This window comes from Perca fluviatilis, chromosome 9 (genome assembly GCF_010015445.1).
Source record: "Perca fluviatilis chromosome 9, GENO_Pfluv_1.0, whole genome shotgun sequence".
In the NCBI taxonomy this organism is placed as follows: Eukaryota; Metazoa; Chordata; class Actinopteri; order Perciformes; family Percidae; genus Perca; species Perca fluviatilis.
In genome coordinates this window covers 36,374,062-36,399,085 of record NC_053120.1, presented here as the reverse complement: position 1 = coordinate 36,399,085, position 25,024 = coordinate 36,374,062, and the positions used below count along the sequence as shown (strand labels likewise).

The following is a 25,024-nucleotide window of genomic DNA, read 5'->3' as shown; positions in this document are numbered from 1 at the left end:
GTATGTTCTCTCATATGTGTGAGGAAACTAACAGGTGAACTGTGTCAGAGAAAACGAGGCCTTTGGATGCTTCTTTATTAAGAGATCAATTACTAATTTACATCTTGATGAGAGATTTACACACTTTGATAACACACGGGTTAATAATTAAGCTTCAAGGTTGACGGCACGGATTCACACGTACCTCTGTCAGCTTTCCCACCACTAACTCTTACACCGTCAGAAGAGGAAACGCTGGAGGACTGGAGTGTCTGTAGGAAGTCAACACGATCTGGAAGATTGGAAGCAACATGTCTGCCAGTCTCACTACAGGTCTGAACCTTCTTTAACTCAGATTTATGCTCATGGACGTATTTTTATGGCATGTCAGAAGCAGATTGTATAGACATATACAGTATGTGACACAGGAGCACAGGGCAAAGCAGAGATACGACCTATAAATGAGTGTTAAAGCAGCTGATTCAGCAACTGGAATATATTACACAGCCTCCTGGGCTTTCTGCAACATCAGCAGTATTTTTTATTTTACCGTTAAACCTGGGCAAGACAAAAGCCTTTGCTGTGGAGACCTATTGGCCTGTAGTGGTATAATAAGGAAAAAGCAGTTGAGCAATGTATCTTTGTTGATGCCAGGCCCTGTACTGTAGCTGGTAAAGACATCTTGAAGTGTCAGTTAACCTAAGTTGTAAAAAAGCTACAGTAGTTTCCACTGAGACGTCTGCCGCCACCCTCTGGAGGGGAAGCAGGGAGCTGGGGGGCAGTAAATGAATGACTACACACTGTACACAACTGCTTCAAAACACATCCACAATATTTAAAAAAACGGTTAGTCAATTACACGTTCGTAATTATACAATACAGATATACTATACTATGACTTTTGATTACTTTTTTCGACATACTACACTATGACTTTGTATAACTTTTTACAACATACTACACCTTTTTTTTCTTTATTTTTGACATACTAAACTATGACTTTTTAGTTACTTTTTTTTAATAAACTATATTATGATTTTTAAACAAAACATTATTTTTTTTTTTTTGTTTTTTTTTTCTTCCCCCCCCCCCGCCCCCCCTCTTTTTTTTTCCCCCCCCCCCCCCCCCCCCCCCCCCCCCCCCCCCCCTTTTTTTTTTTTTCCCTTCCTCCTTCTTTTCTTTTTTTTTTTTTTTTTTTTTTTTTTTTTTTTTTTTTTTTTTCTATGACTTTTCAATGGCTATTTTTCGGCATACTATACTATGACTTTTAAAACTTTTTTTACATACCATTCTATGACTTTTTTTATGTTTTTACATACTATACAATCACTTTTTTGACATACTATACTATGAGTTTTTATGACTTTTCGACATACTATGATATCGCTTTTTTCAACATACTATACTGACTTTTTTAAAACTTTTTCGTCATACTATACTATGACAATCAATGTTATTCGTCATGTAAAACTTTACAAAGTATTATTTCAGTGAAACGTAATCCCATCAGATCCTTCAAGTATAATTCCTCACAAAGCAGAATGTGGCCTTTAGATCGGCCCACAGTAGAAGTGTCTCTCAGTTGAACGGCATCAGGACTCCAGGATCCAGCTAAGTCCCAACGACAGGACACCACCATTCCCAACATCCTGCTGGAAACCCACGAAGGCCACGAAGGCCAGCAAGCTCACCATGCCACAATGCCACTGGCTAGTAGGATGCCAGAGACGGCAGGAGACTGGGGTTGATTCCCCCACTGATAGCCACATGTCATCACTGTCCAACATCAGCCACATTAAGCACATCTAAAATTTGTCAAATGGACATTTCAACATTCATGTTGCGAAGAAAGGGGACTGGAAAGGTCCGCACCTTCTAGAACTTTTGACTTTTCAACGTACATTACTATGACTTTTTATGACATACTATACATAACATCATGTGCTTCGGCTTGTTTTTTTGTGGGTTTGTGTAGCCTCTACTCTTTCCAGGTGACATGGTAGAGAGGAGGTCGTAGCCCAGTCTCACGCACGATGGTGACATCCAGAAGGTGCTCCTAGAAATCCAGAAGGTGCTCCTAGAAAGTCATAGTATAGAATGACGAAAACGTCATCAAAGTCATTGTATTATGTTCAAAAAGTCATACTATGTATGTATGTATGTCGAAAAAAGTCACAAAAAGTCATAGTATGGTTAAAAAAGTCATAGTATAGTACAGTTTGTCGACAAAATCATGAAAAATGTTTAGTACCTTGAATAAAGTGTAGCGTGTTGAAGAAATTAAAGAAAAGTCATAGTATAGTAAGTTGTTAAAGTAAATAAAAAGTCAAGTGTAGCATGTCTTAAAACACGTGTCAAACTCAAGGCCCGCGGGCCAAATCCGGCCCCTTGCAGCTTTAGATCTGGCTCGTATATCAATTTGGGTTCACAATAAATTTTGGCCCGCCTAGTTGTGCGCCAAAGCAAAAACACAGGCAAGTGTTTTGTAAACTGCAATTACCTGACATTCAAAGCAGAATATGACTCAGAAATTCCCCCCGAAGCAGAGAGTTTTCATATTCAGGCTGTGAAACACGTTGTTAAAAAAAAAAAGTATCATTGTTTTGCTTGATTTGCTAAATTCTCTGATGGCTAAGGAACCCTTTTGATGACTTTTGTAGGGCTTCATGTCAACAAAAATGCGACAAAAAGCAACAAATTTATATAAGGTGACAAATGTCTGAGAAAGCCACAAAAAAGTTAGACCAAACACAACAAAAATTAGGACGCTACCAAAATGTTTTTAAAAAAGTGACAAAAGCATGTCAATAAACTCTACATGTCTGGCCCTTAGTGTGATTCTCTTTTTTACCAGTGTGGCCCTCAGTGAAAATGAGTTTGACACCCCTGTCTTAAAAGTTATAGTATAGTAACTTGAAAAAAAGTCCTGGAAAAGTCATAGTATAGTATGTCGAAATAAATCATGAAAACATAGTATGTCAAAGGGATATGATTAAAAAAAGGCACAAAAAGTTTTAGTATAGTATGTCGAAAATAATCACAAAAAAAGCACAATATAGTATGTCGAAAAACATTATAGTATAATTTGTCGAAAAAGTCATAGTATAGTTACACGAAAAAAGCCATGGAAAAGTTGTATGTCAAAAGAATCATGAAAAAGTCATAGTTTAGTACATCGAAAAAATCCTGAAAAGGGTATAGTATGTCGACTACATTCATTGTATATTACAAGTATGTAGTATATACATATATGGTATATTATCTCGAAAAAGTAATAGTTTAGTAAATCAAAAAAAGGTATGGAAAAGTCATTGTCCCTGATGAATAAACGTGAAATAGTGCATGGTCCTGAAATTAAATAAAGTCAAAAAAGTAGTCATAGTACAGTATGTTGAAAAATCGTAAAAAACAATCATAGTACATGTGGAGAAAAGTCCTGAAAAGTCATAGTGGTATATAGAAAAAAGTCATAAAAAGGCAGCATCGTATATGATAAAAAAGTCATATTATAGTATGTCGGAAAACGTATCAAAAGAATTCATAGTATACTATTTCGAAAGAAGTCATAGAATAGTATGTCGAAAAAAAAATGTCTCCAGTAAGGATAAAACTGACACAATTATTTTTGGTGCCAAACAGGGGCGTGGCACCAAATTCTGGGCCCTGTAGAAATGCATTTTCTATGAGCCCCTCCCCTGCATCCACAGCTATTCATTCCAGCATCTTTTTGGGCCCTCTGGGTACTCAGTCCCCTTTTTCACCCCAGTCCGACGCCCCTGGTGCCAAAAATGAACAGTCATATGTCAGTGCTCTTCTTGAAGCGCTAATGTTTAGGACTTCTTAGGAATCTTGGTGTAGTTCTGGATTCTGACTTCAATTTCGAAACCCACATCATCAGAATTACTAAATCATCCTACCATCTCAAAAACATAGTGAGACTTAAAGGACTCATGTCTCAACTGGACTGTTTTTAGTAGACTTGATTACTGTAACAGTGTCTTTAAAGGTCTGTACAAAATAAATCAGAAAACTGCAGTGTATTCAGACCGCTGCCTCCCTAGTCCTCAGTTAAACCAAGACATTTAAAAACACATCACCCCAGTTCTTAGAGCTTCACACTGGCTTCCTAGGAATCAAAGAGTTGATTTCAAAATCTTGTTATAGATAGATAGATAGATAGATAGATAGATAGATAGATAGATTTTTATTGATCCCAAAAATGGGAAATTACAGTGTTACAGCAGCAAAATATCAGACACACAGCACACATACAGAATATACATGAAATAATAGGATACAATATACATGAAATAATAATAGGATACAATACAAGAAAAAATATTTAAAATATATACAAGTTGGGAATAAAAATGTACAATTACTTAACTAGTATTGATAAAGATGTAGATAAACCTATTGTGCAAGTTGCACAGTGTAGTTGTGATGTCTATGAGTCTTATCTAACGCTCAGTGAAGAAGTTTTAAATAGTTTGGTTGCCTGCGGCAGGAATGATTCCTTGTAGCGGTCCGTGCGACATCGAAGCTGTCGGAGCCTCTTAGAGAAAGTGCTCCTCTGTTGGACCAGTGTGGGGTGGAGAGGGTGGTCGGGGTTATCCATGATATATATAAATATTGACTTACAAAGCACTGAATTGGTTGGGACCAAAACACGTGTGACATGTTGCTCTGTTAGGAGCCATCCGGAGCTCTAAGATCATCTGGGACAGGCCTGCTCACCGTCCTCAGGGTCAGAACCAAACATGCTGAGGCAGCTTTTAGTTTCTATGCACCGCAGATCTGGAATAAACTTCCACAACACTAGACGTCTGCCGCGACTCTATGTTCTTTTAAACCAAGGCCTAAAACTTTTCTGTTGGCCATTCCTACACCGCTATGCTTCTAAAGTCTTTTAAACCTACCGTCTGTCTGTTTTTAGTTTGTTTTTGTTATGATTGTGGAATTTTCAGTTTTAAATGCTTTGTGTTACCTGACGTCGTCATACTCAGGGGTGTATAAAGTACTATAGACCCATACTTGAGTAAAAGTACAAGTGCTCTATCAAAAAAGTGACGTGAGTAGAAGTTGAAGTGCTCTTTAAGCACCCCACTTAAGTGGAAGTACTAAAGTATTCAACATTTTTTGTACTTAAGTATTGCAAGTAGTTTATTTTCAAATTTACTACTCAAGTACTAAAAGTGAAAGTAAAAGTATTGTGTTATGTAGTTATTAAAGAAAGCAGTCAAATTTTGAATATCATATTGTTGGACTTTTTACTTGGTATTAGGACTGTACATCCTGGATATGAAAGAAGTTTCTGAAATAAACCCAAAAAGGTACATTAATGTCACAGCTGTTATAACTACTATTATCTGATATATCAGGAACGGCGCCACATTATTAAATTTGCGGATGATTCTGTCAATGATTTTATTTATTGGTGTAAATCCTCCTTTTTAAACATTAATGTGGCAAAAACGAAAGAGATGTGCATTGACTTCAGAAGAAATCCTGCTGTCATTTCCCCGGTTGTAATGGACAATCAACCAGTTGAACTACTTTATTGAATCAGTTCTTACTTTCCTTACTTTACTTTACTTTTTATCTGCTGGCACGGGTCACTTTCTATTAAACAGAAAAATAGAATGCAAGGTATCGTGAAGGTGTGCAGCAGTGTAGATGGCCTGCATGACCTGTATAAGGCCAGATCCTTGAAGAAGGCGAGAGCCATCCTGGCTGATTCGAGTCATCCCTTGTTGGGTGAATTTATGTTGCTACCCTCTGGGCGTAGATATAGTCTGCCATCGCGGCAGACTATATCTGTATATCTGTATAAGCCGGCTGTTATCCCCATTGTTAATACTATCCTGTGAATTCAAATTTAAATTATGTTGTACTGTGGTTGTGTTTATTTGTTGCTGTTTGGTATTTGTTACTGCTGGCTGTAATCCAAATTGCCCCTCGGGGATAATAAAGTGACCTTGAACCTTGAATAACAGTGGGTTATTAATCATAAAAGGTGTGATGTAGTGGAAAGTTAGCAAGCTAGCAAAATACAGTACTCATTTCAGACTGAAACAACTCAGGAATAGCTTCATCTGCTGCAACAATAGCTAAATATAAAGAGTACATCTTGGGGATTCATCTGCCCATCATCGTATAAAGCCCGCCCTGAATTTGATTGGTCTGAACAGCTCTGGTTTGAGATGCTCCACAACGGATAAAGTCCAGAACGAAATTCCAGAGCTCAAATGTTGTGGGCGGGGCTAAGTTTGGCTGGCATCCAGGCTAATGTAAACCACTTTAAATTACCTTGTCCAAATTGTGCTATATAAATTGCCTTGCCTTATCTCCTTTCTTGTTGTCTTGATTTATGCCCCTTATTTTAGAAGTAATTGCTCCTCTTTGTTCTTTTTTGTTCTTAGCTATGCCTAGTGATTAAGAAATGACAATTACTATATTTTACCTTTCGTATTTATTCTGTTGTTTTGATATTGATATGTTGGCTTTTTTCTCTTTCTTTTCTTTTCTTATCAGTTTCTTAGTTTTTTTCTATTTTAATTGGATTATACATTGGAGAGTGCCCGGATTAAGCCCCTCTGATGGTTTTTTGTTCCTCTCCATCACATCCTTTATTGATTATGTGTATATTAATCTGTAGTATTTATTTATGTGTAAACCAATCAAACTAAAACTAAACTAATTCTATATACAATTTCATATAAATCCCTCTTATTCTATTTTTGATTAATGTATATTGTATTATATTCTATGTATGTATTATCAGCAAGATTGTGTATGATCATTAATGTGTGTTAAATAAAGTAATAATAATCATTTGGAAAATTCAACCCCACTGCTGTCACAGCTGACATTTGGCATATCTGTGTTTGGTGTCTGCCATAGAGAAGAAATGGTATCATAGTGATGCTCTACTCTTTCTCCTTATCATGCAGGCAGCAGCTCCTCTGGGTTCACCACCGCAGCCCCCCCCAGCACAGGTGTCAGTGTGGCTGCTGCCGACATCGCTGTGGTTGTCGTCTACTTTATTTTTGTCATGGTGGTTGGAATCTGGGTAGGACTATTTGAAATCTGGACTATTTTACCCTTGCAACAATATTTACCATTATTCCTCATGACATCTTAAACATAACTTAAGAACTATCTCAGGTGAACAGGTGTTCAATGTAGTGTGTTAAACCAGTGAGAGTCAAAAGTCAAATTGAATACCTATTTTTGGATTCCACAAATGCTATTACGTATCCTAAAACTGGCTCAGAGGAAACTTGCTAAACCCTGAATACTATACCTGACAGAGAGCCAGACTGGGCTCTAAAAGTGGTAAACATGCTTGTATACCTGGGTTATAATTATTTCTTTCATAATCTAGGCTACCCAGGGGCGTAGCACAAAATTCTGGGCCCTGTAGAAAGGCATTTTGTATGGGCCCCTCCCCGCATCCACAGCTATTCATTCTAGCATCTTTTTGGACCCTCCTCACATGAGGGCCCTGGCAGGTACTAGGTCCCCGTTTTCCTCCCAGTCCGACGCCCCTGAGGCTACCTAGAAAGTGTCTCCTTTTGATTCTGGTTCTTTCGTGAGTCCGTATGTGTCGCATATGACCCCCACATGAATTTTGCTGGCCTAATCCTTACCTCTGCCTCTTCTACAGTCATCAGCGCGAGCCAGTCGCAGCACTGTGAGGGGTTACTTCTTGGCTGGCCGTTCAATGACCTGGTGGCCTGTGAGTATGATGTGGTACTATAATGATGTTTTGCTCCCAATTCCATGGTAATGTGCTAATGCTATATGGTATTGTGAACATACTGTACTGTTCTTTTGACTGATTTTTTGGCATATATATTTTGGCATTGTACAATCGTCTTGTCCCCGGTGCTTCCGCAAAATAGCCTCGGGAAGGAACTTGTTTTGGTGGAACATGTGTACGTTCACAAGTTGTTTTAGTCGTGCAACAGAAAACTCAGATTGGACAGATAGTCTAGCTAGCTGCCTGGATTTACCCCGCAGAGATCTCATCCAGCGGAATTTACGGCGGCGACGGAGCAATCCCGGAAGTGGAAGGTCGTGGATATAGACTACTCGGTCTGTTTCAGTGTCTTTGTGGATCCATATAGTCCAGTTTAATTCCTGGTTAAGTCAGATCAAAAAAGTAAAAGAGAGGTATTCATTTATTAGGATGTTTGTGCAATTTAACTACTTGGCAGAAGGAAGGATACTCTGTATTTTCCTAGGGCTTCCTCCCCCCGAAGTAACATGTCTTTGCAAAATTCTCTATTCTATTCTGTAGACTGGGAGAGTACATTCAACCACTGGCTCATCCTCACAAGGGGATGCTTTAGGAGTAAGGAACTGTCTTCCAAGGATGTACAAGGAGTGGATAGATGTTGGAGATGTTGCTATTCAGTCAGGCCTGTATGTCTGAGGACTAGTAGGCCCAGAAGAGCCTCAACTTTGACTACAGCCACAAACTCAATAGTTGATGTATTATTGTCCACAGTGTTGAGGGAGAAAGCGACTCATAATCAGCCGTACTTAGAGAACGGCTGTGTTTAAGAGTTCCAGACAGGATTACATTGATTCATGTGAGATTCGAGCCAGATTGTCTTGTTCATGTGACTGATCTGTGTGTGTTTACAGATCGGAGCCTCTCTGATGTCCAGTAATGTTGGCAGTGGTCTGTTTATCGGCCTAGCGGGAACAGGAGCAGCTGGAGGCATCGCTGTCGGGGGATTTGAATGGAACGTAAGGAACATATTCTGGAAACCATGAACCATGACTCATATTTGTTGAGCCCACTAGATGGTGCCCTTGGGCAAGTCATCGAATCCCCCCAACCCGGGGCCCCTGTCCATGGGGCAGCCCTCTCACTCTGACATCTCTCCATTTGTACATGTATAGGTCCTGGGCACGTGTGTGGATTTTAGGCCTGTATGTAACTGATTTCCCCTTGCGGGATTAATAAAGTATGTCTTCTTCATGTTAATGATCATTTCATTTGATCCTGAATGTTTCAACATGAGCTAAGAATGAATCATTGATCATCTTCTGACGTTTCATAGTAATGATGATTAAGATTTAAAACTTGATGAATTCGTGCATCATGACAGCTGCTCTGATGGAGAAACTGCACGTCTTTGCTGTTCTTCTCACTGGGTGCTGGAGCTGTACAAGTATCGAAATGCAAACGGCTGTTTAAGGGAGTTTCTACATCCATTCATCATTCCTGACAATGTGTTGTTTCTGTAGGCATCGTGGGTGCTGGTGGCTCTGGGTTGGATCTTTATCCCCGTCTACATCTCTGCTGGCGTGGTCACCATGCCGGAATACCTGGCCAAGCGCTTTGGAGGCCAGAGGATACGCATATACATGTCTGTCCTGTCACTCATCCTCTACATCTTCACTAAAATATCTGTAAGACCGACCGACACACACACACACACACGCATGCACACAGACACACACACACACACACACACACACACACACACACACACACACACACACACACACACACACACACACACACACACACACACACACACACACACACACACACACAAATGAGGTACAATCCAAGACACAGTAGAAACATGTATCTGTGTGTTACCCAGACAGATATCTTTTCGGGGGCGATGTTTATCCAGGTGTCGATGGGCTGGGATCTCTATCTGTCCACAGGCATACTGCTGCTGGTCACTGCTGTTTACACTGTGGCAGGTAAACACGCACGCATGCACGCACGCGCACACACACGCACACACACACACACACACACACACACACACACACACACACACACACACACACACACATATAGCCCGGTTCATAAAGAACTGTGCCTCTTAATTGCACCGACAGATAAAGCTATTTGAATTGATTTGAATAATACCCTGACACAATACTGTAATTATTTGTGTGTGTGTGTGTGTGTGTGTGTGTGTGTGTAGGTGGTTTGGCAGCAGTGATCTACACTGATGCGCTGCAGACTTTGATCATGGTTGGTGGGGCCTTTGCACTAATGTTCATAGGTAGGGTGCACACACAAACACACACTATATTATACTAGTAGTTAATACAATATTTTATACCAATAATGAGAATATCGGTGAGTGAACATTTCCATGTCAAATATCTCACAGAAAATAACTTTGATGCCGCAGTTTTCTCTTCCTGCTACTTTCACATTAATCCCAGGAAGCATTTCATGGACAGCCCCGTGTAATATTTATAACATTGATCAGTTCTAATGTAAAGTTCAATGTGTGTGTGTGTGTGTGTGTGTGTGTGTTTCCAGCATTCTCCAAAATTGGCGGGTACGAGGGCCTTGTGGAGCGTTATATGTCAGCTGTTCCCTCGGTGACAGTCGCTAACACCACCTGCCACCTTCCTCGCAGCGACGCCTTCCGCCTGTTCAGAGACCCGGTGTCAGGGGACCTGCCCTGGCCCGGTCTGCTGTTCGGCCTCACCGTACTGGCTACATGGTGCTGGTGCACGGATCAGGTGACACTAGCAGTCCATAGAAGTTCTGATTGGATCATCAGTAAAGTCTTTTGTTTTGGAGCTGCACACGCCTGCTCATTGGATTCTAAATGAAACGACGACTGCAGGCTGAGCTTTCATTTTAGGATGTTTCCATCAACATCACAGGAACAGTGAAACCATATAAAGTGTGTGATGTGTTTTATGACTTCATTCTCAGGAGGAATTTACAAAGACTGCTGATTTAGACCAGTAAGTGCCAATGGCAGTGTATTGCTATCTTTATGAGGACCGATTTCAGTCTCAAATCATTGTGGTGAGGACAATTCTGCACTGTGGCCGGTCTTCTTTAACTCAGTTAAAAGAGAGGCGGTCCACATCCTGAGGGTTAGGATTGGGGTTAGGTATTTAGTTGTGATGGTTAGGGGTAGGGGTTAGGGAATGTGTTGTTAATGTGTGTGTTTGTGTGTGCAGGTTATAGTCCAGAGGTCTCTGTCTGCCAAGTCTTTGTCTCATGCCAAAGGAGGCAGTGTGTTGGGAGGCTACCTCAAAGTGCTGCCCATGTTCTTCATCGTCATGCCAGGCATGATCAGCCGAGCACTGTTCCCAGGTCAGTCTCTCTGTTGGACTGTCACGGCAAACACCCTCATTAAACCAGCCCAAATATATCTCCAACCATTGTCAAATATATTCATGGAACTGAGCATGGAATTCAATACAGTTTTCTGGAACAGCGCAGGAGAACAGGTAGCCATACGTAACACATGTAAGGTATAATGTTTACTGTGCAGGATGACGTCTCTGGAAAATGTGGAGAGGTGATATTTCCAAGATCTACAACACTTTTTAAAATGTAAAGTACATGTGCATTGAAAACATGCAAACATACCTGGCATGACCTTTTAATGTTGGACTAATCACGCTGTGCAGAAGGCAAGAGCAGTCGTTTCCACAAGGTTCTGAAACATTAGGTCTGACAGCCTGAAAATAACTAACTACATCTTTTATTCTGTGTGTGCGTGTGTGTGTGTGTGTGCGTGCATGTAGATGAGGTAGGTTGTGTGGATCCAGCAGTGTGTCAGAGTGTGTGTGGAACTCCAGTTGGCTGCTCCAATATCGCCTACCCTAAACTAGTGGTGGAGCTAATGCCTGTGGGTGAGTCACACACACACACACACACACACACACACACACACACACACACACACACACACACACACACACACACACACACACACACACACACACACACACACACGGCAGAGATCACCCCTCTCCCGACGCTCCCAGAATGCATTGCCCGGCTGCTCACACAATGAATAGGAAAAGGCTGGAAATGACGCTGCCTAAGGACACGTACCATCACCCTGACACTAACACACTGCCCATATAAGGGTACACAGTCACCATTGTAAGCACTATTTTTATTTATTTTTTTATGTCATCCCGGACAACTAAATATAATATGAAATGTCGGCCTCTGCATATTGTCCCTTGAAATGAAACATCAATATCATAATCATATAGATCAGTCAATCCACCATTACCTTCCTATGTGTATTTGACTTGCTCCGACACAAAATGGCCACTTGCATCCTGTGCTTTCTCCTGCTATTATTATTTACTCCCTCTGTAAATGAATGATCAAATAATAGAGTTTTAGAATTGTAGAATGTAAACATCAAAATAATTCCATACCAACCATCTTTTTGACCCTTCTGTCTGTGCAGGCCTTCGTGGTCTGATGCTAGCAGTGATGCTAGCTGCTCTGATGTCATCTCTGACCTCCATCTTTAACAGCAGCTCCACTCTGTTCACCCTGGATCTATACCACAAAGCCCGGCCTGCAGCCTCAGAGAGGGAGCTCATGATAGTGGGACGGTAGGGCTCCAAATACTAACTGATACATATCGGAAAAAGGCACCTTGATGAAAATGTGGGATACTCCGGACTGCCAACCTTTTTAATGTTGACGGTGAAGTCGTTGCATTTAATCGGTAGGCCTTCTGTGACATCATCAGCCGGCGCAGGGCGGGGGCGGTCATCACTCCTCAACCCCCAGGAACTTTGTTTAAAAAGTTCAGCAGCCTCAGCAGCCAGCAGCCTTATAGATGAACATCCAGGTCAAAGTATCACTGATAGTCAATGATGAATTAGAATGGCTGATCAGCTGTCTCCAGACATCAGAGCCTCAATGATGCTGAGTAATCGCCTCGAGTTCTCTTCAACAGTTGAAACTGCTGACTCGCTGGATGCTGTTTGGTGGTTGGTGATAGACGGGCCAAATCAATCAATCAGATCAAACTCTTGCCGAAACCAGTCGGGAGAAGAGCAAAAACATCTTTTCCTCAGAGAAAAGCCTCCAGTGCCGTTTTTTTGCTCTTCTTTCAATGAAGGAATACTTTGTAATTCGGATAAAACTTGCGCGATACAGTCGCTTCTCGTTGCGTCACACCTAAACCCGCCTCAAAACCAACGCTGATTGGTCGGTCGTTAGGCGAATGGCTCCAAATTTTCTCTATCTCAAGATGCCAGACTGATCTGCGAGTGGAAAACTGGAGCTCACGAGATCAGGACGATCTCATGAGGCTACCCGCCCCGTGCCCAAGAGCGCCAACACAGCCTGGCCACGGAATTACCCAAAGTGCGTGTTGGCACACTCCCGATGCACTTGACAGCAATCTGGCCGCGCTGCTGGGTTCACAGGGAAAAGGCTGCAGGGTCATCTTGTGCATACAAAGTAGATCATTGAAAAAACTGCATAACGGCATAACTCTGGCATTATAGCATCAAAAATGAGCTTGGAGTGAGCCTGGAGGCCCTATGTGGGCTAATCACTAGAATTTCAATGACATTGGATTGTGTATTTCTGAATTTATGATAAGTTAAACAGTTTTCCTGTCTGATCCAGGCATCCTTCCATCCTTCCTAAATCCCCAACTCAGCCTGAAGACAAACGACTGTCTTTCAGATATCATTTGTAACGACTTAAGTCTCGCCCCAAAGCTGACATAATACTTTTTGGTGTATTTTTTTCAGGGTGTTCATCCTGGTCTTGGTGTGTGTTAGTCTGTTGTGGATTCCAGTCATCCAAACAGCCAATAGTGGACAGCTGTTTGATTACATCCAGTCAGTGACCAGCTTTCTAGCTCCGCCCATTACCGCTGTTTTCCTTATGGCTATCTTCTGGCCACGTGCCAACGAGCAGGTAGTTCACACACACACACACACACACACACACACACACACACACACACACATACACATACACATACACACACACACACACACACACACACACACACACACACACACACACACACACACACACACACACACACACACACACACACACAGGAGAGTGCATGTTTCTTTACACTGATGAATGTCCAAAGTGGCAAAACGTTCCTTATACCCAATGATCAGAAGGTTTGCAGTGGACATAGCTTTACTAAACGTGTGTTACTGAAAAGGAGAAATCTACTCTATGTTTCTTCCACTTCCCTAACTGTGTTCTTACTATCAATATGATCTAGCGGCATTAAAGGTCCCATGGCATGAAAATTTCACTTTATGAGGTTTTTTAACATTAATATGAGTTCCCCCAGCCTGCCTATGGTCCCCCAGTGGCTAGAAATGGCGATAGGTGTAAACCGAGCCCTGGGTATCCTGCTCTGCCTTTGAGAAAATGAAAGCTCAGATGGGCTGATCTGGAATCTTCTCCTTATGAGGTCATAAGGAGCAAGGTTACCTCCCCTTTCTCTGCTTTGCCCGCCCAGAGAATTTGGCCCACCCATGAGAGAGAGACATCATGGCTTTCAAACGAGCAAAGTGGTAATTGGTCAAGGCCACACCCCCACCCTCCACTTTGCCCCCCCCTCTCTCCTCCTCAATAGCTACAGACACAGAAATGGCACATCCTAAGGAAAGCTCATTGTGGGACTGGCTCTAGTGGCTGTAATTCTGCACAAGGCAGATTAGGAAAAACTGCATTAAAAACTAAGGGTCTATATAAAAGAGACTTCAGATTTTGTATTAGGGGACCACTAAGGTCTATATAAAAGAGACTTCAGATTTTGTATTAGGGGACCACTAAGGTCTATATAAAAGAGACTTCAGATTTTGTATTAGGGGACCACTAAGGTCTATATAAAAGAGACTTCAGATACAGTATTAGGGGACCACTAAGGCCTATATAAAAGAGACTTCAGATACAGTATTAGGGGACCACTAAGGTCTATATAAAAGAGACTTCAGATACAGTATTAGGGGACCACTAAGGTCTATATAAAAGAGACTTCAGATACAGTATTAGGGGACCACTAAGGTCTATATAAAAGAGACTTCAGATACAGTATTAGGGGACCACTAAGGTCTATATAAAAGAGACTTCAGATACAGTATTAGGGGACCACTAAGGCCTATATAAAGCCATCCAAAGAGCACCATGTCATGGGACCTTTAAGAAACATGCAGGAGAAAATACAAGTTGTTGTGGTCTCCACTTGGCATCTCCGTCGCAGCTGTAGCCCCAGCGTGTGGTTACATATTTGAGGAGGCGCACGTCAGCTGTGCCCCAGATGGTGTGTTAACACAGTGTGAAGCCGGCATTGGAAACTGTTAAGGGCAGCACTTTAAAAAAAACACCTGGCAGGTGATTGGATGAACCATTGGCTCTATCAAGCCCGGCATTGTTGTTTTGAACGAGTCGCGGCCGTCACACACACCTACACCACCCTGCCAGTAGCTCCTCACCGGACACTGAACGGTTCGGTGAGCTTGTAGTTCAGACACAAACGCATTGGTTGAAGCCTAGTCGTGCATTGCCAGACCTTCCTCCACAGCGCTGCGGAGGAAGGTCTGGCTAGTCCACACAGCATTCCAGAAAATAGCCTCAGGGAGGAACTTGTTTTGGTGGAACATGTGTACGTTCAAAAGTAGTTTTAGTCGTGCAACAGAAAACTCAGATTGGACAGATAGTCTAGCTAGCTGTCTGGATTTACCCTGCAGAGATCTGAGGAGCAGTTAACCATAGTCCTCAGAAATCCACCGGAGTTTAGAACGCCAACACAAAGGAAGAGGAAGGGGACGGACGTCCGGCCGAAAAGAGGGACATCTGGCGGAATTTCCGGCGGCACTGGAGCAATCCTGGAAGTGGAACGTCGTCGATATAGATTAGTTGAAGCCTGACAAGATGGATTTTGGCATGATATGCTATCCCCCGCAATTCTTGCATGACCTTGTGAGAATCCAACTGCCATGCAAAGTAGCCTCTACAAGACAGGGCCACCAGATTAAACATGCAGAACCTTAAGACCCTTTTCTCTTCAGTGTTGGCTTTGTTTGCCAGTTCCATATAACAGCATTTCATTTCCTTTGTGTGTGTGCGTGTGTGTTTCTCAGGGTGCATTCTGGGGTCTGATGAGCGGCCTGCTGGTGGGACTGATCCGCATGGTTCTGGAGTTCTCCTATACATCTCCCTCCTGTGGTCAGCCAGACCTGCGGCCTGCTGTCCTGGCCGACGTCCACTACCTGTACTTTGCTCTCATCCTGCTGGCGCTCACCTGCCTGGTCATCGCTGCTGTCAGCCTAGCCACTGCCCCGATACCTGCTCAACATGTAAGGAGCACGCCATACATTCATCAACACTTTCTACAGTCATGCCCAAGCTGCTGACACAGCGTCATTCAAAAGCTGTGACCCAGGGTCATTCAAAAGCTATGACACAGCGTCATTCAAAAGCTATGACACAGCGGCATTCAAAAGCTATGACACAGCGGCATTCAAAAGGTGTAACATTTACTTTGTGACCTCAGTGAAGGGAGCCTCCTCCCGCCTAGCTGCTGGCTGAGCTGTGAGGCTTGAAGATCACTATTACTGTTACCGTACAGTTTTATTACTCACAGTAAGATATTCATGTTGGATAATTCAATGCCAAGGTTCAGCTGTAGTACAAACACCATGAAGATAATGAGCAGCCTGAGAGCTCAATGCACTGCAAATTAAGAAAGAAATTAAGAAAATACATGCAAATACAGACAACAAAACCAAATACAGAAATGCACTTTAAATAGCACACAACACAATGGAAACAGTTTCCAGGGGACATTCAAATGTGATGCACACAAGCTGGAACACTTGTTGCCATGGTTTTTGACTTATGAAGTTATTGAAGTGTTGGAAATGAGCTAAAATGGAATTATGTTTTTCTTTTCTTTTTTCTAAACATTATGGATTCTAATGTTACTGCAGACGTTAACCTAGCGTTAGCCTTTTGCTTCTTATTTACCTGCCAGTTCAAATAATCTGATGAAATACACACAATGGGTTCATGTTATGTTAGCTGGCTAAAGTTACTTCCAGGACTGTCAACAAATATGGTTCAAGAATGAAAATAAATTGCAAATTGTTAGACTTTAAAACAAGTCAAAATCAGTTGCAATTTGACGGCACGAATAATATTTTTTAAATGTATACCGAGCCTTTCTGTGAGGAAGGAAGTGCCAGGTTTAATTTTATTCCTGGTAGTTTAACCTGCTGATCCCTGTACACACTGATCACTTGGGTTAGGAGTTAGGGTATAACCCGGGTATTTGGTATGTGGAAAAGCCCTTTCCCACTGTAGGAATGTAACGTTGTTCTCCACCTGTGCGGGGGACGAGTTCCTGAAACTAAACCGCAACACTAAAATATTAGCACGCCTTCATGAAGGATTTAAAGTTGTAGGTTTACATGGTTTAATTAAAAAAACTCTGTTTTAGCTACAGAGTGAGACCTCTCACTTCTTTTCCATCTTTGTTGGGAGTCGCACATGCGCAGTAGCTAGGTAAGGACTACTAGCCAGTCAGAAGCAGAGTATGAGGGCGTGCCATGCTAGCAGCTAGGCATTATAACGTGTGTTCCAAAGTGACCACATTTGTCTCTGAAGTAAAGGCTGGGCTACAATAGAGCTGCTTGGAGCAGTTGGTGAACAGTGTTTTCTGTTGGAGATGCTAAGTCCCTTTGGGGTGGACTTTGGGCTTTTTCACTTTATAAACCTATAACGTGCACAAAAAAGACACAATAAAGGAAAGGGGAAAAGCCAAAAAGCATAATATGAGCACTTTAAATCCTTCATAAAGGTGTGCTTGATATTTCAGTGCTGCAAAGTTACGTTCCTATAGTGGGAAAGGGCTAGTGCCCATTCCAATGTGAACCTGTGCTGCATGTCTTTGATCGGAAGGTAGACCGTGATGAGCGGCGACAGTTTGACAGCTTTCTCTGCTCTCTCCTGTGCAGCTGCACCGGCTGACCTGGTGGTCCAGACACAGCCAGGAGCCACGGATCGACCTCACGGGTCCCCAGATGACCTCTGACCCCAGCCCGGACTCTGAGCGGGGGCCAGAGTCGTGGTGGCGGAGCGCTGCTGTGCGGCTCTGCTGTCTGAGCGGCCCGAGCTCTGGTTCTGTGATTCCAGAGGCGGAGAGCAGCGAGCTGAACTCTCTGGCGGAGCAGCCGCTCTGGAGACGCGTGTGCAACGTCAACGCCCTGCTGCTGCTGGCTGCTAACGTCTTCCTCTGGGGATACTTCGCCTGATCCATGATCAGTCAGGTTACACTGGTGGACTGGACTGGCATTTTGTCACACCCATGAAACAAAACGTCCAGTGGCTAAACCAATCTGCTGCTGTGCTGGACCTTCTACGCAACAACACTTGTTCATTTACAGGAGTCTCATCAGGAAAGACATACAATGATCATTGCATACACACACACACACACACACACACACACACACACACACACACACACACACACACACACACACACACACACACACACACACACACACACACACACACACACACACACACCTCAAAATCCGTATTGTGCCTATGATCAAAGTAATCAGATCTTTTGGCCTGATTGTTAGCTTCTGTCTGATTCAAAGTTAATCAGGAATGACGCACAAAGAAAGTGGTCCATATGTCCATTCCCAGATATCTATCAACTAATGATTCCATAATGATTCAGAAATATACTGTGGTTACGTTCAACTTACCTCAATTTAATACATAGCTGTTAGTCGGGGACTGTTCATTAATGATTTGTCAGTCATCAGGTTGTTCCTGATTTCTTCCTCACTTTACTTTGCCTTTGTACTGAATTGTAAATTTCTACTGGATGAATGTGAACAATAACATGGTTTTATTGGAGTTGCCACTGATGCTGGAATGCCTAATATATCTGATTAGGGAGTACATTAAAATCCCCAAACAACAGAGCCACTGTGTCTGCCAAACTAAATCTATTCAACAGCATGGTGGATGCTAGAAAAGCTCTTCTCCCTGAGATGTAGCTCAGCAATATTGATTACTCTCAGATAGATATACAGTAAGTTACTAATAGTATCTGGATACTAGGGAAATATTCTACAACTAAAATGTACCGAGACGATGTTGAGAAACATGTTGCTTTTACAGCATGCTCCCTTCAAGCTAACCACAGAGCTTAAAGTTCTCCGCCGCGGGGCCGTTTGAGATCTGAAAATAGATCATTATATTTCTATGGAAAATATACTTATGTATTTTTTTTTAAACTGTCGTGTATATATATAATGTATTTTGCATTATTACAGTAGACCTATGAATGAAAACCTTTGTGGTGCAGCCAGTGTCAGCTCAGTAATGCACATGATTGCGCCTCTTTGGAAAAGCGCTGCAATAAATAGCTATTGGTTTAGTTTTCATATCATCGTTGCAATCTTTTGGACCAAATTGCCAATCGTTTGACTACAGTACGCCTATCATGCCACATAACTTACGCGGTTTAGAGACAAGCGGAGGAACGACTGTTAAGTTTCATACATCGCTGTATTGGATATGCGTTATGGCTTTAAACCACACGTGTCAAACTCAGGGCCTGTGGGCAAAATTTCTAAATTTAATTTTCAATGAAAATTAGGCTCTATGTTCCCACATTTCTAAGATTAATTTCAAAATTAGGCCCTATGTTAGGGTTATGGTTACATTCCGTCTGTAGTCCATTGCTACTGGATAATAGGTAGGGTGTAATTGGCTACTAAATTGGGAGAAACGGGGATGAAATCTGTGGAACATAGGGCCTAATTTTGGAAAGAAATTTTAGAAATGTGGGAATTGTGGGAACATAGGGCCTAATTTTGAAAGAAAAAAAATCAGAAATCTGGGAACCTAGGGCTGTAGGAACATAGGCACGCTCCCGTAACGCTACCCCTGCTAACTGTAGTTAGCTGTGACATGAAATGTAGCAAAGTACTTGTGATGCTAAAGTACCTAAATACTCAAAAAACACCTTTTTTTTTTTTTAAACAGTAAAAGATTGTTGTAAAGTGAGTGGTTACTTCCATCCCTGCTGTTAACAAATGGAATGTCACGGTGTCATGAGCGCCGGAAAAGAAATGAGACAAACATCAGCTCAGTTTCCAGAATATGGCAATGAAATGTTTATTTTGTCTTCGGTTGACAATGAAAAGAAACTTTACAAAGTAACAATTCAACACCAGACTCAAACTGTTTTATACGGTCTGTTAGCAGAGACTGCAGAAACCTGAAGGGAAGAGTGCTACATCAACATGTTCACAGGTTTGGCTCAGCTTCTTCCACACGGACTCCTCATGTGGAACACAGAACTCGGTGATCAGACGATCAGGACGTAGAGTATCCTAGAACATCCGTTACAGCTCGCTGATGATAGGACTGGGGTGTTGTGTGTGTGTGTGTGTGTGTGTGTGTGTGTGTGTGTGTGTGTGTGTGTGTGTGTGTGTGTGGGGGCATACACAATGAGTGGCCAAAATAAAAAGGTGTTACAACTTACAACCAACTTATTAAGAACTGTGAGCCATAAATACTCTGATAATAATAATATATTGTTTTGACTGACCTTGGACAAAAACTAAATTCTTAGCACAAAGTCAACTTACTGGACATTTTCTGGGCTTCAGCCACTGATGGGGTTAGTTCAGTTGTATGAAGGTTCAGCTCTTAGTTAGTGCCCGACTAATACTGGAATGTGGGGCAGATACTGATATCTATATTGGATTATTATAAAACCTTGATAACACATGGTGAGACATTAACTTTGTCAGCACAAATGATGTAAAGGCAACACTGTGTCTAAAGAAATTCAAACATTTTGGGACAACCTGTTCTTGTATTTTCACCAAAAAGGTCCGCTGGTAGCTAGTCGGGAGCTTTCAACTGTGGGACATGATCTTCCTCAGTAGATGACGTTTGCAAAATGTACGGTATTTTTAAACTTTTAGTATTTTTAAAACGACTCCCGTTGGCTGAAAGCTCGAGACAGAAAGCTACTAATGGACCGTGTGGTGCAAAGTTTATAATAATATCTTTGGCATTTTGTCTGAGCCCAGTTCTTGGTGACCGCCATATACAGCCGGACCATCTGAAATATATCGATATCCGACGATTATCAGCTCTACTCTCGTTTTTTTATGTTGTAAATTGAGATTCCATTCGCAGATGGAGGCCACATAAATTCCAGTGTGCACACCTCGTGATATATATTTTGTACAGAGATTCTTAAAGAATTGGGACCAGATATATTGAGCAGGATCAATTTGCTAATAAACTCGTCAGCGCCATCTGGTGGACAAATTATGCAACAACAATACTGTTTCTGAAAGTTTTGAAGCATATATACTCAGGCATTTCTATCTACCAGCAACACTATACGCCGATCCATCGGTGGCCGGTTCATCAGACAGGTCTTAATTATGAACATTTTTCAGAGTCAAGAAAAAAAAAAAAAAAAAACATTTCCATACAATGTCGTCATAATGAAAGTAATGTAAAACATGTCCAATCAGGAACATGGTGCTTTGGAAGCTGCCTGCAGCACTGTTCATAAAAGCAAAAAGGCGCGGTGTCCTCATGCACATGGAAACTAGATGGAATGACATTACTTTGTCCACAAATGGATTTGTAGGCCAGGCCATGCAGATCGGAGGCTGTAAAAGAAGTGGCAAGGGTGCAGTTGGCTTCAGCAAGTTGTACTCGAACTTGATGATAGAAGGATATGTGCTTGTGTTGGTTTCTTTTGGAGGACAGTTGGTTTGGTTGGTATGGGTTTCCTTGCAGCTCAGGCTGCGTGCAGACGGGCAGAGCTTTTGTTGAACAGGAACCGCCGGCAGTCACAGAGGATTATTACTCATGATGTCAAGGAAGCCATCAACGCCAGCAGATCTGCTGGATTCTTACCATGAACATATTTCACACTCAGACGGACGTAATTACGATCAATATGAAGGGGACAGAACAGTGACTATTCAAGAAAACAAGATTTGTAATCTCTGCATTTACAGTATAAAGTGAAAAAGAACTCAAGGCACAAATAAATACTGCAGAATGGAATACAACGGTGAACACAGCATCTGCACGCTGTCAGATTTCAGATAGTCAGGGTTGAAGGGAAGGGTGGAGTCCACCTGGGCTCACACTGGGGCTCACTGAGCCGACGCCAACACTCATCAGAGCCAAGAACCAATCACAAACTATTTAAAAACCGATCCGAGACCAAGAGATTATTTCCCAGTTCAGTGCTGGTCATCTGGACCAGTTTTGCAAAAACGAGATACTAAGCAGAAAATCCGTGAGAGTAATGAAATGTAGCCTGACGTGAAGTGCTACGTGCTGACTGCCTCGTCACACCATCCGCTAACACCGCTTCATGCTGGGAAACGCTCGTCTTAATTACTCCACTCTGAATGAAACCGAGAGGGGGAATTAAAGCACAAGGTGTCAAAGAAACCTGCGAGTCACTTTGTGAAATTCAACACTTTGTGATGGAGACATGTTTGGCCTCAGTCGGGTGGAACTCAACACTGCACCTGACCCTAAGCAGCTGAGCACCAAGAGTCATGAGTATAATGAGATGAAGTGAGCAGCCTTGGCTCAGTAATACTTCCTGCTACAGTCACACCACAGTCAGTCACCTGGAAACTGGGCTCACCACAGACCGATCTCATTAAGTGGCGTTATGTATGACACGCCAATCCGTATGCCATTTTTGCCGTGTTATCAAGACGCATACTCGCCTTTTAGCGTGTCTATCAACGCCGTTTGGCCTCCGTTACATTACCATGCGATTGCGTGTGAATTTACGCGATAGCGAGTAGTATGAAAGGGCGAAAATCCGCGTAGGGAGGTTGGTCGGGGTGGTGGTGGTGGTGGTGGGGGATGGGTAAAACGCAGGACTTCCACCCAGGAGACCGGGGATCGTGTCCCGCGTGGCACTTTTCCTTCACTCAACCGTAGCTTTTCTTTAACTAAACCCAACCGGTTCTTCTTTTCCTAAACCCGACCCGTCCGCTGTATACGGCGCTCAAAATGCGTACAGATAACACGCCACTTGGCTTAAGAAAGTGGGCGCGTATGTTTCCGCGGTCATGATGTCATGTTGGCTCATCGCCAGGTACTGAGCGAAGAAAGGCGTAACACCAACACTGTTCTCCAGACAGGAAACGGCGCGGCCTCAGAGCCATGTCTTAACCAGTGTTAAAGCTCTGTGGCAACACTGTAAACATGGCGACCGCTGCTGCAAGGGCCTCTGGGAGAGGGGTGGGGGCAGGTGAGGTCGGGATATATCCACCGTGGCATTAAGACTTTCCCAGAAGGCCTTGCAGTGTTTTTGTGGAGAGACCGGGTGTACTGACTGACCAGTAATGCTTCAAAACTGTAGAAAAAGAAATGAGAAACATTGCTCTGGCTATTTCCTACCTAGAACCTCCATCCATGGGTTGTCTCATCAGCTGTGGTGTGGTGTGGTGTGGTGTGGTGTGTCCGGCTTTCAAACAGGACCGCGAGTCATTAAAAGTACCACTGAAGCACCGTGGGAAACGTGGCGCAATCAGCCCTTTGGTGATGAGGCCATGGGTGAAGTGAAACACGTGTACACGTCTTGTTTCACAGAGCGTCACCTTGTAGTAGCCTGTTGGGTTGGGACAGGAGACACAGCCCCAGACGCTGCGGTGTCTTCTGACAGGTCCAAGATGGGGCCAACCCTCCCTGACGGGAGCGTATCATATCGACGCAGAGGCGTGCCAGGTGCTTGGTCGATCACGTTGACCAAGCATCACATTTTAATTTGCCCGTTTTGTCCAAACCCAAAAGATATTCACTTAATCATCATAAAAATAAAAGATATTCATGTTTGGAGAAGGTGGACTTCTTAAAAGTGACTTCTAGTTGCAGATTAACTTTCTGTCAATCAATGAATCGACAGATGGTTTCCTCTCGAAACCGAAACGACTCGCGGCACCCATCTGCGGTTTAATTAAAAGGTTTTAAGTTCAGTCCTTACCACGAGGACCATTTAGTAGCTACTCTAGAGCCTTCGATCACTTCACATGATCTTCATTGGCACAGATATCTGTCCTTCAACTCCACGACAACAGGGACAACTCCGCCTCCAGAACAGGTAACGAACGGACCGTCGTGGTGACATTTTTTACTACATTAAAAAAGCGCAACTCGTGACAGCGGAGATATTTACAGCCGCACACAGCTGCTGTAGTTTCTGTGCGTTTCCCTCTACAGGAGACCCAAGGACCACAGCTTGGCACAGTGTGAAGCAAGTAACGGGGACGAGGCCGTGCGACAGGACAGGACAGGAAGTAAGCTCCGGGTCAGAAATGGCCAGAGGACAAGGTCAAAACATACTCATGGTCATATTCAACAGTGAACATGTGGTCAAAAATGATGTGCCTACGCGTTTCTCTCCCATCTTTGTAGTGCCCAAAGAAGTTGAACTTTTCACAGCCATTGTGTGCCATTCAAGAACAGCAGTAGCTTCAGCTAAAGGTTCTCTCATTCTGGCCACAGTCCCGACACACAGCCCCACGCCTCAGCGTGGTACAGTACAGTGAAGAGCTTTGTCACATGGTCCAGCACTCAATCATTAGAATAAAAACCATACAAAAATCTAAAAAATAAAAACACATCTCAGACAGAAAATATACACTCTCACATGAAAGCATGTTGCGTGGACACAGTCCTGTACAGAGGAGCAGCTCCACTCGTTTCACACAGTGCACCTCAAAGCACAACAAAAAAGGCAAAATTAAGAATATACACATCTCTAACTGATGAAATAATTTAGGTTTGAAAAGAACAAAATCTGGTAAACAAAATAAATTAAGGCATGCAAAAGATCATGTCAAATCTTAAGATTTGGATACCCATGTTTTTTTTTTTGTTTTTTTTAAGCCAAACATACTTTATCGTTAGAAGATATATCTTCCTGTCGGGAAGAAACCACTCACTCTTATTAATTCCTTAGAACGAAAGGTAGCTGCCAAAAATAAAATTCAAACCCACTGGAATATCACTGTAATATGCCCGAGCATTTGAAGGCCCATATTTACATATATTTGTGTTCTGTGTTCGAGCTTTAAGAGGCTGATATTTACATACATGTTCATGCGGATTCAGCAGCAGTGCAGCAAAACAAACAGCGAACACAGACAGGAGTGCTTCTTCAACATCCTACATCAGAGGAAATAAATACCACGT

The 25,024-nt window shown here is 42.6% G+C and overlaps 1 protein-coding gene across 2 annotated transcripts; it reads left to right on the top strand.

Moving 5' to 3' along the window:
• The first annotated feature begins 190 nt into the window (after positions 1–190).
• slc5a9 (solute carrier family 5 member 9) lies at positions 191–19,073 on the top strand. Of its 2 annotated transcripts, none has more exons than XM_039810153.1 (14): positions 191–312; positions 6,937–7,051; positions 7,649–7,720; positions 8,635–8,739; positions 9,244–9,408; positions 9,609–9,714; positions 9,945–10,025; positions 10,292–10,497; positions 10,951–11,086; positions 11,524–11,631; positions 12,207–12,357; positions 13,516–13,684; positions 15,880–16,095; positions 17,755–19,073. In XM_039810153.1, the coding sequence occupies exons 2-14, from the start codon at positions 7,034–7,036 to the stop codon at positions 18,049–18,051; spliced, it is 1,830 nt and encodes a 609-aa protein (XP_039666087.1). In that variant the 5' UTR covers positions 191–312; positions 6,937–7,033; the 3' UTR covers positions 18,052–19,073. The 2 variants fall into 2 exon arrangements, with proteins under 2 accessions (XP_039666087.1, XP_039666086.1); XM_039810152.1 differs by having other exon boundaries at positions 205–312; positions 6,933–7,051.
• Positions 19,074–25,024: the final 5,951 nt, after the last annotated feature.